The sequence below is a fragment of the Eleutherodactylus coqui genome, chromosome 12 (assembly GCF_035609145.1).
Source record: "Eleutherodactylus coqui strain aEleCoq1 chromosome 12, aEleCoq1.hap1, whole genome shotgun sequence".
Taxonomy (NCBI): Eukaryota; Metazoa; Chordata; class Amphibia; order Anura; family Eleutherodactylidae; genus Eleutherodactylus; species Eleutherodactylus coqui.
This window is the reverse complement of record NC_089848.1, coordinates 20444345-20456790: the sequence shown is the minus strand read 5'-3', so window position 1 is coordinate 20456790 and position 12446 is coordinate 20444345. Positions and strand designations below refer to the sequence as shown.

The window sequence follows — 12446 nt, the reverse complement described above, 5'->3', positions numbered from 1 at the left end:
AAAGAAAGGCATAGGTCTGGTCATGGGGTCTGGTAATTGCTGTATAAGTGACATATGCTCTTGAGGTGTCCATGGTCTATATTTAACTTTTTGTGAGGTCATATCATATTGGCTCCTTCTGCCTTCCCCCTGTGTTACATCAGCTCCTATACCACTCTCCGCTCCCTGCATCTCCTCCTTGTCCTCTTCTCCATGCTTCCACTCACTAGCCTTGGATCTAGTGAGCATAGGCATAACCGGTTTGTGCCGAGGAGCTCCGCAAGCAGGGCAGCTCTCTCTCCAATCCGGGTTTTGTTGTCCACAATGCCAGCAGGTCCATCCCTCCTGTCCAGTGTTTGACCTTGGAGTGGATGGCTTGGCATAGGGTGGGGGAGACTGTTGGAATTGAGATGAAGGGGGGGGGGTGGAGGTGGAAGAGGGAACTGACCTGGCAATGGGGGAGCATAATATATCTGTCCTTTGAATTCTTTTCTCTGATATCCTGCATCTTCTATATCTCTACTTGCCTTTTTCCAACTATTCAACATTTCCTGTAATCCATTATCTTTTGCCCACCCAGCATGACTGTCTGAAAACCTTTCCCACTGCTGGAGATCTAATACTCCTGTCCCTTTATATCCTATGTGCTTAAACAATTTATCACATCCTCTACCAACTGCAGCTCTGCCTTCTCTTTCTTGTACAATTTCTTTAGCTGTCTTCCATACCTTATCCTCTTTACCAGCAGTATTGCCCATGGCTGGCGGTTTATGTACACCAAGAGGCTTATTATTTTATCCTTTCATACACCTAAAACAATCCCCTGACCGTTGAAATATACAAACGGAACTGCAGGGGGCCCTGTCCAGAATCGTGGCCTTGTTAGGGACTCCTTTCAGCGTCACTGATCAGGTTCCTGTTAACACGGGACATAGAGATTTATATTTGCACCCCGGAGGTCAGGTTCCGTCGATCAGGTCAACTCATCAATCACTCACTCGTGCATAAACAGGCACACATAAAGACAAAAACATTTGAATGTCAGTTACTACTTTTTTTTAAGTGTCAGTACTTCCTCACTTGTCTGTAAGTGTCGGTACCTCCCAACCCTGCTTATTTTTCCCCCGTCTCAACTACTTCTCTTATACCTATAAGAGGCTCCCATCAGGGATTTTATCCCCTGAAAATTTTAGGCTTCCCTGGTACAATTTATACCATGCCTTCCAGAGATCGGCAAGAGGGTTTCATATTCTGTACACTGACCATGCAAAGTAACAAATAAAGACAATAACAGTTAAAGAACACCTGCACAGCATATTCAGCCCACCATATGAATTCTTAAAAAAAAAAAAGCTTGAAGATTTATAAGAGGCATGCACTTCTTACCCCTCGGACAGGAAAGGAGCAGCCAAGAAGCACGGATAGATTGTGGCAAGATAAAGCCTTACCTTACTGCGCAGTTTTTGTAAATCCGTGGTTCCGAGTGGCTCCTTATCCCATCTGGGTCCGGGGGGGTTTGAGGTGCAGGTGGTCTTCTTGTTCCTTCAAGCCCCACGTTCTGGGCACCAATTACTGTTGTGGAATTCAATGTTCCGTCAATATGCTGTGAGGCTCCAAATCAGAGGTGGTTATGGCGGCCGCCGTGAAAAAGCAATGAAACACAGAGATCAGGCCTGTGTCTAGAAGCAATCTGTGTTTATTCTGTACATTGTCATTTCTTATACAAAAAATAGGAGTATCAGTAGGCGTATCAGTAGGCGTATCAGTGCAAAGGCTAGTGTTACAAAGTTCAATCTGTTATACTGAGGTCAAAGTACTAAGGTGGTGAATAATTGCGTTTTCTCAATAAACATGGCTTCTTTTGTTGGAATGTAGACTGACTGTCTAGTACCTTGATTCTTTATCACAATCTACATTTTAATCACATGCCCTAGACAGCAGTTAATGATCGAAGCATTCCATTATCCTTTGATCATTGTAACGAGATTAACAAGATCTTGGAGACATGATGGACATTTAAGATTACACCTCTACTTAATGTAATTAAGTACTAACCTAAATGTACAAGCATTTATCAGAGCTTTTCATAGGACACAGAATAGAGTGTACAATTTAGGCCTAAAGCCTCCGGAAACGTGTATCAAAGATACATACATATATAAATTAATATGTTCATAACCCTCACACCTCCCACAGTAGATTACGATACATGTCGTTTTTGAAGCCTTTTCATTTTAACATTTATATTAGTAAAAGCTATGTATTAAAAAAGGAGCTTATAGTCAGTGAAGGTAATACTTTATTTTAGTGTAAATTTGCATCTAAAAATATTTTTATAGAAGCCATTCTTTAGATAAAAAGGTATGAAAAAGTAGCTTCAAAAAACTAAGTGATAATTACCGTATATACTCAAGTATTAGCCGACTCAAGTATAAGCTGAGTCAATAAGTTTTACCACAAAAAACTGATAAAACTTATTGACTTGAGTATACGAGTAGACTAGGTAAAGAAATAATGCAATACTCCCCTCCCAGCCGGCATCTGTGTCCCCGGCGTGATGGTCTCCCCGGGGGTGCAGCAAGTTGCTTGAGAATTCTCCCTGCTGTCATCTCGGCTTTGAATTCCCTCACTGTCAACACTGTGTAAGTAAGCACTGTGATTGGATCGAGTGTAAGCCAATCACAGCCGGCGCCCTTTATTCATAGGGGTCCATGAGGAATAGCAGAAAAGCTGTACAACACAGAGTCCTAAGAAAAGATGTTCTAGTATTGTTCGTTAATGAGTGTCACGATTGGTGACCACAGCCAACGACTTCCTTACCTGGTGATTGTGGTCCCAGACCTTCCCCAGCCATCAGATGCAGCAGACACCGTGCCATTATCCAATCCAGCTCTTGTCAGTGCTGCCTGAAGGATGCATGCACCCAGCTCACTTCTTAAAGGGTCAGCCCACACACACAGGTTTTACATCCCTTGCCAATTCAGTTAGCTCCTTTGCTATTTAGGACCCCATCCCCCATTGCTGGGTGCCATCAGTAGGTTCTATATACTTCTGCAAACAGGCTTCTGTATTCTGTTTAACTCTGGGTTTGACCTATGCCTGATTCACCCAGCTTTTTTGTCATCTCCTAATCCTGACTCAGCTTCTCCTTTGACGAAGTTATACATGTCTGTTGCCTGCCCTGACCTTCTGCTTGTCTTATTGTTACATCCATCCTGACCTTAGCTTTATATATTAACCATGTCTCTGCCCACTTCTCCGCTATCGCTCTATGATTCCTCTGACCGTCTGCATCAGCTGCCACAGAACTGAGACTACTCTTGGGATAATGGCCTGGGGGTACAGCAGTGAAGCCCAGATCCCAATTGGATGGATTAAAGGGTGAAAAGCAGGGGCCCTAACGTGCTGCTCTCGGAAGTAGCTTTAAATCAGATTGATCTATGGCTTGGTGGGTCAACACTTGCTGGTCTGGCAATGCAGAATATAAGAATTTACAGCTGACAGCTCATGTAAGTGAAATGGAGTTTTCCGAAGACTAAACTCAATCCCACACCCACAAAATCTTACCTAAAAGTTCCATGGTGTAGAAAACTTATATTATCCAACCCCTCTGGCTCATGGTACCCTCAGCATTCCATTGTGTGGTGTCAGGAACCACATAGTGATCTTGTCTGATATTGCATATTCAATGTATAACCCTTGTAACTGTAGTTTAGTTCTAATGTATGACTGTAACAGTGTTAATACACTGATTTGGGAATGTACTAACTATTTAGTAACTCAATTTGCGATTATTGGATAATTGATATACAATGATTTGCTAATATGATGCTGTTTTCTTGTAGCTACTATAAAAGCCTGCGCCGATGGAGGAGCAAATCGTCTACACGACATCACAGTTGGGCAACAAGATGAGTAAGTTTTAGTTTTATGATGTAGTATTGCTATGCAGCAGGTATTATACATTATCCTCAACATTTTCCTTGGTTCCTCTGTTCTTGACACTACAGGCTTCTATCGGTATGTAGCTGCATGAGGCATACTTACCCCACCACTGCCTCTATAATCCAGTGCTGCAGCTCTGCAGTGTTCCCACAATTTGATGTGGCAGATGACCACGGTAGTCAGGTGACCGCTGAAAGCAGCACTAACACCTTGGGCGCTATGATGCCAGGCGTTCCGAATGGTGATGTTGTAGCCTCCCATTAGCTGCAGTGGTCACTTGACTTCTGTGATGTCGTCTGTCACAACTAACTCCGGGACCATGGTGGGGCTGCAACACTGGATCACTGTGACAAAAGACAGCTAAGTACACCTTCTTTTCTTTTTTTATTGGGCCTTATTTCTTTATTGGGCCTTTCTGTGTGATTGTATAGCCATGCTGCAGATCATTGCTTTCAGGATATAGATGTCTAGGTATACAATCCTGGCTTTTATTGCACCTATAAACTAACATTTAAAGCGTGCAGAGAATTAACCATTGTTTCACATTAGACAAATGGCAGAGCAACTTGCTTCATTTGCTTTGAAGGTTTCATCATGTTGTAAATCCTAGATGGACTCCCATCTTTTTTTTTTTTACTAATATGCTTATAATCTACTTTATTGTAAAAGACAATAACCACAAACGGGTATGTTCTCAGTACATGCTGAGAGAGTTTCATGGGCGGTTGGTACATTTAATGGATACGTTGGCAAACCAGGGACAAATGTTCATGATGATGTTCAATAGCAATACTAATCATAGGCTTTGGGGAAAAAAAAGTATTTTCCTTGGTTATAAAGGAATTGTATTATCGTCTTCATGTCATGTCGGTAACAATTTCCTGACTTCCCAGTGCAGAGTAGGTAATTGGCACAGACGTCCGTATTGGGGTCGGAGCCAGAAGTGTAATAGAAGGCATCACTCCCATTGATTTCAATGGGAGTGAAACCTAGTACAGTAGTAGATCTGTCAGCGAAGATGGACTACTAGGCTGATTATCTCTCTTCTCCTTGTTATCAGCTAGTTTATGACCACAACAAAGGTGAACCTTGTTATGGTCATAAATCAGCTGATGATAATGTGCAGGAGAGGAGAGAGCAGAGGGAAACTAAGCCACAGTCCAGCTTCCAGGACAGATCTCCTATTGAGACTGTGGTCCTTTTTACATGGGTTGATTATCGGGGCCGAGCGTTCTTCAGAACTCTCGTTCGCCCAACAAGCGGGCCATGTAAAGGGACCAATGATCAGTCAACAATGAGCGCTTGTTCGTTGGCTGACCATCTTGTTTTTGGGAGCAATAAATGCTTGCTGATTGGCGATACATCTCACCGTGTGAACAGGAAGATGTACATCCGGCCTATGGAGATGAACAATTGCATTATCGATTGTTTATCCCCATAAGTTAATTCTTATCAGCCAAACACTCATTCATGTTAGGGCTCCTGCACACTGGCGATCGCGATATCGCTGCAGTTCTTTAGCGTAAATGTCACTAGGATTTTCTAATGTTAAAAACGCATCCTAAAAAAATCGCAAAGCACAAACTTGCGAATTTTGTGCGATGCGTTTTTAATAGAGATGAGTGAGCATACTCGCTAAGGGCAATTCCTCGATCGAGTATTGTCCTTAGCGAGTACCTGCCTGCTCGGGAGCAAAGATTCAGCTGCCGGCGGCGGGCAGGGAGAGCAGGGAGGAACGTAGGGGAGATCTCTCTCTAAATAAACGCAAAACAATCCAATTGCAGGAATACAGCTTATTGTGGAAAAACTTGCTTTTTATTTTCTTTTTGGTGCTTGAATGATACAGAGAACGCGTTTCGGTTATGAAACCTTGTTCACCTCTGACTAACAAAGCCATTATGCAAACCTTAAAAAGGTTTAGTGAAAATAAGTGAATTAAAAACACATGTGCAATTAACCCATGGCAATCTATTATTTCAATTACCAAAACCTGTCCATCCTGCAGGAACTTGTCTTGGATGTTATATATATGCATGATATATTAAATGATATATAGAAACGAACATTCATGTATTATATGCTCCACTCAATAACATAAAATGTGAAATCCATACATCATCATTGCAGAAGCAAAAATAAAAATAAAAATAAGAATAAGAATAAGAATAAACCTTCTGACAGCAACATAGAAATAAAACACAAATTATTGGTATATAGTAATGCAGGCAGCAACACATTATAATTAATAACAGTACATCATACATTACTGGTAAAGTGGAATTATGTTGGAATTAATATCCATTTTTTGATGAACAATATTTACTGCAACTAATAAATGTATAAAAGGTCTGTTTTATAGTTCATTCCTTTCGGGAATCTTGTGTTTAAGTTTAATATCCAAAACGCTTCCCTTTTAAACACTTTATCCGGGTTAATTGTTCCTTTCTTTTTGTTTATGACTTTTTCAATACCCCAGAATGAGAAACTATTTAAATTTCCTTTGTGTTTCTCACAAAAGTGTTTTACCGCACCTGAACTATTCACATTATCCTTTTTAATATCACGGATATGTTCGTTGATTCGCGTCTTCAACTTTCGTGTAGTGCAACCTATGTAGTTCAAATTACACTCTCTGCAATGAATCATATAAACTACATTAATAGTGTTGCAGTTAATAAAATTGTAAATTTTATACTCTCTATTGCCATCGCTATCAGAAAAGGTTTTTCTCTTATCCACTAAGTGACAGACAGTACATCTAGGATTACCGCAGCGGAAAAAACCCTGAAATTTCATCCATTGCGGTTTTTCCTTTTTGGAAGAAAAGGTACTAGGTGCTATTAGATCTCCCAAGTTTTTACTTCTTTTTGCAACACATTTAATTCCTTCCTTTAATATCTTATCAACAGTGTCATCCTGTCTTAAAACAGGCAAAAATTTGAAAAATATTTTTTTAATTTCATAAAAATTTCTGCTATATGCCGTAGAGAAAACCATTCCCTTGTTAATATTCCCTTTTTTCTTTGTACATTTATCCTTAAGTAATTCTTCCCTATTGATTGTTTCTATTTTGGTACATGCCTCATCTAATGATGTCTGTTTATAACCTCTTTGATGCAGCCTATTTTTGATATCCTTTTTAGCTGCATCAAAAAAAGCATTGTCTGAACAGGATCGTTTTGCCCGTATTAGTTCCCCTACGGGGATAGCTTTAATAGTGTGTTTGGGATGCCCACTATTAGCATGTAGTATGGTGTTACCTGCTGTCGTTTTTCTGTATAATTTGGTCTCTATTCCTTTGATACAATTACCTCTTAGGGTTAAATCAAGAAATGGTACTTCAACATTGCTATGTGTTACGGTGAACTGTAAATTCACAGAATTATTATTGATGTAATTTTCAAACTGACCAATTTGTTCATGTACACTATTTTGTTCCGGACCTTTGTTCCAAATAATTATTATATCATCAATGTATCTCGCATACCACACCATGCGGCCAGCAAAAGGATTATTATGATTAAATATAAAAGAATCCTCCCACCAACTCATAAAGAGGTTGGCTATAACCGGAGAAAATTTTGACCCCATCGGGGCTCCAGAAATTTGTAAGAAAAATTGTTGATCAAAGGAGAAAAAATTATGTGTTAATAAAAATTCCGTGGATAACAAAATAAACTCCTTTAATTCATTACTGTAGTTACTGAAATTCTGTAAATGAAAACGTACTGCTTCTATGGCCGCATGGTGTGGTATGCAAGAATATAAATCCTTGACATCACATAGAATCCAACATAGGTCATCACTCCACTTCATATATTGTAATTTTTGTATTACATGCTTGCTGTCTCTCAAAAAACCAGGAGTTCTATATACTAACGGTTGCAGGGATCGGTCCACCCACGAGCTCAAATGCTCACAGGGTGAGCCGATCCCTGCAACTATCGGTCGCAATGGAGGTGGAAATATTCCCTTATGGATTTTGGGTAGACCATGGAATAAAGCCATAACAGGATTTGAGGGAGACAAGTATGAAATAATTTTATCATCCAATATGCCATACTCTTTTCCCCTATGCAATAATCTGTTAAGTTCTTTTAAACAACCTTGTAGCGGGTTAATATCAATTTTCTTATATATATCAGTATTATTTAATATGTTTTTAACAAGATTTGCATAAAGGTCAGAGTCTAGCAGAACTATGTTACCCCCTTTGTCAGATTTACGTATGACTAAGTTCTTATTATCCATAAATTCCTTCAAGCCGATTTTTTCTTTAGTAGTGAGATTATCTTTCTTCTTTTTTCTACATACATTGGTTTCCTTGATTTTAAAAAGTTCTTTTTCTATGGCCAGTTGAAAGTCATCCATGTGTTTTGTTCTGGCATTCAAAGGGTAGAAACCTGGGTTGGGAATATGGAAATTGATCTTGTTTACGTTCTTTATATCAACCAATTCACTCCCACCTTCTTTTTCCAACTCTAATAGATCTTTAGTTGCCAGAATTTCCTTAAAGGTACAGTCCTCAAATTCATTGGTATATTGATAGTTAGAAAAAACATCATGTGGATTTGTGTTTGTACTCCAGTTTTTATCAGAAAAATATCTTTTAACTGTCAAGGATCTGATGAACCTGTTTACATCCAATAGTGTGTCAAATAAAGAAAAGTCATTTTCCGGAGAAAAACTCAAACCTTTGTTTAAGAGACATATTTGTTGTTCTGAAATAATAAATGGTGTTAGAACAATAACATTTTTATTCACATTCTCCGATTCCTGCTGGGATATCTTTTGTTTAAAGTTGCCTCGTTTTTTTGCATTTTCTTTCTCATACTCATACCAGATACACCTGGTTCTGGACTAGACATGCTACAGCTGGACGAATCTCTTTCTGTGGTATGTCCTTCAGTATCAGTTGTGGAAAAAGTGACTTTATTGTATTTTCTTTTTCTGTCTCTATTATTACGTTTTAGTATAGGTCTGAATTCTCCTCTATACATGCGTTTATTGGTCTTAAGACAGGATGACACTGTTGATAAGATATTAAAGGAAGGAATTAAATGTGTTGCAAAAAGAAGTAAAAACTTGGGAGATCTAATAGCACCTAGTACCTTTTCTTCCAAAAAGGAAAAACCGCAATGGATGAAATTTCAGGGTTTTTTCCGCTGCGGTAATCCTAGATGTACTGTCTGTCACTTAGTGGATAAGAGAAAAACCTTTTCTGATAGCGATGGCAATAGAGTATAAAATTTACAATTTTATTAACTGCAACACTATTAATGTAGTTTATATGATTCATTGCAGAGAGTGTAATTTGAACTACATAGGTTGCACTACACGAAAGTTGAAGACGCGAATCAACGAACATATCCGTGATATTAAAAAGGATAATGTGAATAGTTCAGGTGCGGTAAAACACTTTTGTGAGAAACACAAAGGAAATTTAAATAGTTTCTCATTCTGGGGTATTGAAAAAGTCATAAACAAAAAGAAAGGAACAATTAACCCGGATAAAGTGTTTAAAAGGGAAGCGTTTTGGATATTAAACTTAAACACAAGATTCCCGAAAGGAATGAACTATAAAACAGACCTTTTATACATTTATTAGTTGTAGTAAATATTGTTCATCAAAAAATGGATATTAATTCCAACATAATTCCACTTTACCAGTAATGTATGATGTACTGTTATTAATTATAATGTGTTGCTGCCTGCATTACTATATACCAATAATTTGTGTTTTATTTCTATGTTGCTGTCAGAAGGTTTATTCTTATTCTTATTCTTATTTTTATTTTTATTTTTGCTTCTGCAATGATGATGTATGGATTTCACATTTTATGTTATTGAGTGGAGCATATAATACATGAATGTTCGTTTCTATATATCATTTAATATATCATGCATATATATAACATCCAAGACAAGTTCCTGCAGGATGGACAGGTTTTGGTAATTGAAATAATAGATTGCCATGGGTTAATTGCACATGTGTTTTTAATTCACTTATTTTCACTAAACCTTTTTAAGGTTTGCATAATGGCTTTGTTAGTCAGAGGTGAACAAGGTTTCATAACCGAAACGCGTTCTCTGTATCATTCAAGCACCAAAAAGAAAATAAAAAGCAAGTTTTTCCACAATAAGCTGTATTCCTGCAATTGGATTGTTTTGCGTTTATTCAGAGCCAGAAGTAGCCGGATGGCAACAGCTTGTGAGTATACTTGCTTGCGGAACTGAGGCTTGCAGCACATGAAGATAAGGTGGGACTTTTTGTTTTTTGTTTCCTAGAGATCTCTCTCTCCCTCTCCCCCCCCCCCCCCCCGCTTCCCCCTGCTGACTGCCGCAACTCACCGCTCACCCGCGCCGGCAGCCGAACCTTTTCTTCCAAGCGGGGAGATACTCGCTAAGGACAATGCTCGATCGAGTAATTGTCCTTAGCAAGTATGCTCGCTCATCTCTAGTTTTTAACATTAGAAAGTCCTAGTGACATTTGCGTTAAAAAACCGCAGCGATATTGCGATCGCCAGGGTGCTGGAGCCCTAAGTGAAAAATAAAATTGCCGTGACAGATGTCCATAGGCTTTAAGTTTTCCCGATCACAACTTTTCAACACTCCAGATTAGTTGTGAAAGGGGCCGAGAGGTAAAATGATTGATAGGTTTGTGGGGTTTTCAGCTACAGATATATAAAGCTAGCCATTGTGCTCAGACCATTGTATTACACAAATAATACTTCTGCTGTCTCCCTAGGGATTAACTGCGGTCTTTTCTTATTCTTTTGACCTTTTCTTGCTATTTTCTAAGATTTTCATATTGTGTGGATGAGCATTGATTATAAGGTTGATAGCTCAGCTCACTTGAAGGTTTTTGTCCCAAAAGCGATAATCTTTACAGATAATCTGTTGCAGCTCTTTCATGTTCTTACTGTGCAGGTTTAACTTGATACATTTTTAAAAATATATATAATTAGTTTATCAGAGTGGGAATTGCTTAATTTCTGTCTGCAAAAACGTGAAGGAAACCTAAACCGAAAATTACCCTGTTTCCCCGAAAATAAGACGCGTCTTATATAAATTTTTGCTCCCAAATATGCGCTACGTCTTATTTTCAGGGGGTGTCTTATTTTTCAATGAAGAAGAATTCACATTTATTGTTTAACCAAAAAAATGAACATTTATTACCGTATATACTGCACAGTACCGTAGTTGTCACCACAAACCAATATAGCTAGACAAACTGTGAAAACAAAGCAAAAATTACTCAATGACAGTCATGTCATCATTTTCTGGCACATCATCATAAACATCTGAACCCGGAATCTCCTGCTGAATTTCTTGACGCTCCATTTCTTGTAAAATCTTCGGGCCAAAGCAGGAAGGTTTTTGCCCCAAGAATCTTCCACGATTCCTTTCTTGTACTCAACGGAATAGCTCTTTCTTTTTGCGCTCATGTCTAGGGGTAAAAATATACGGTAGCAACATTGTTTATTTCTTGTACTTTAGACTCTTCAGCAAAAAAGCAGACACCCCCTATTGAATCAAAATGACACACAAAAAATAAGAGCTGTAAAGTACCTGGCTCCCACACACTGTCTGGAGACTGTAATGCTCACCCCCTAAGGCTGGAAATACACTCTGTGAGAACCCAGCCTTAAGAATCACACATATGGTTGCCTGACTCACACACAGAGCCATAAAAAAAGTAACGTACCTGCAGACAGACGTTCCTGTACCACTTGTAAGCAGGGATGGTATTGCAGCTTCCGGCCACCAGGGGGAGCTCATCACAGCAGACGTGTGCAGCAGCAGCAGAACGACAGTATGAGGTTTTCCAGCCAGCAAGGGGAGCTTACAACAGCACACTCGTACAGCACAGGAGGAGGTAGGAGACAACGGGGATGGCAGCAGGGGACAGGCCTCTCGACTTGCCTGCACACTTTAGTATGCCTTATTATCGGGGTGTGCCTTATATTAGCGATTTCGGCAAATTTCTTAATGTGTCTTATTTTTGGGGGTGCCTTATTTTTGGGGAAACATGGTAGATGGCTGCACTATACCATTAAAGGAGGACACATAGTGAGTATGGAATATTTTGCCTTGCGCAGAATTCAAGTAAGACGCATTTAACCAAGGTGCTGTTTATATTAATAATTTGATTAATTACCTTTGCTATTCCCTTTCTGTATGATGCTTCTGATGTTCAGCCTTGTCAGTAATGGGACTTGAGCCTATCTAGCCTGCATCCCCTGTTGATGCCTATTTAGGGGGAAACATGTTGTGGACTTTTATGTGAGTTTTTTTTAAATTAGCAGGCAGCCTACATAGTAATATTTATACATCCTTTAGTCTGCAGTTGCAATTAGAAGAATTCCCCTTTTGCCACCATTATGTGTCAGTCATGTATGGATCTATCTGTAACAACTTCCTAAGGCAGTTTAGGCACCGTGGTTTTTAATAATGCCCTATAGTATTGTTAAGTGATTGCAATAAAGATTAATTTTAGTAGGTAGGGACTAGAGTTCAGT

At 39.1% G+C, this 12446-nt stretch overlaps 1 protein-coding gene across 5 annotated transcripts in view; it reads left to right on the top strand.

Moving 5' to 3' along the window:
- Positions 1-12446, top strand: part of TPK1 (thiamin pyrophosphokinase 1) — a 585523-nt gene that overhangs the window by 157908 nt on the left and 415169 nt on the right. For all 5 annotated transcript variants that reach the window (XM_066585416.1, XM_066585418.1, XM_066585413.1 and 2 more), the window contains exon 4: positions 3825-3894. In XM_066585416.1, the coding sequence (XP_066441513.1) occupies positions 3825-3894 (70 nt within the window). The remainder of the gene's footprint in view (positions 1-3824; positions 3895-12446) is intronic.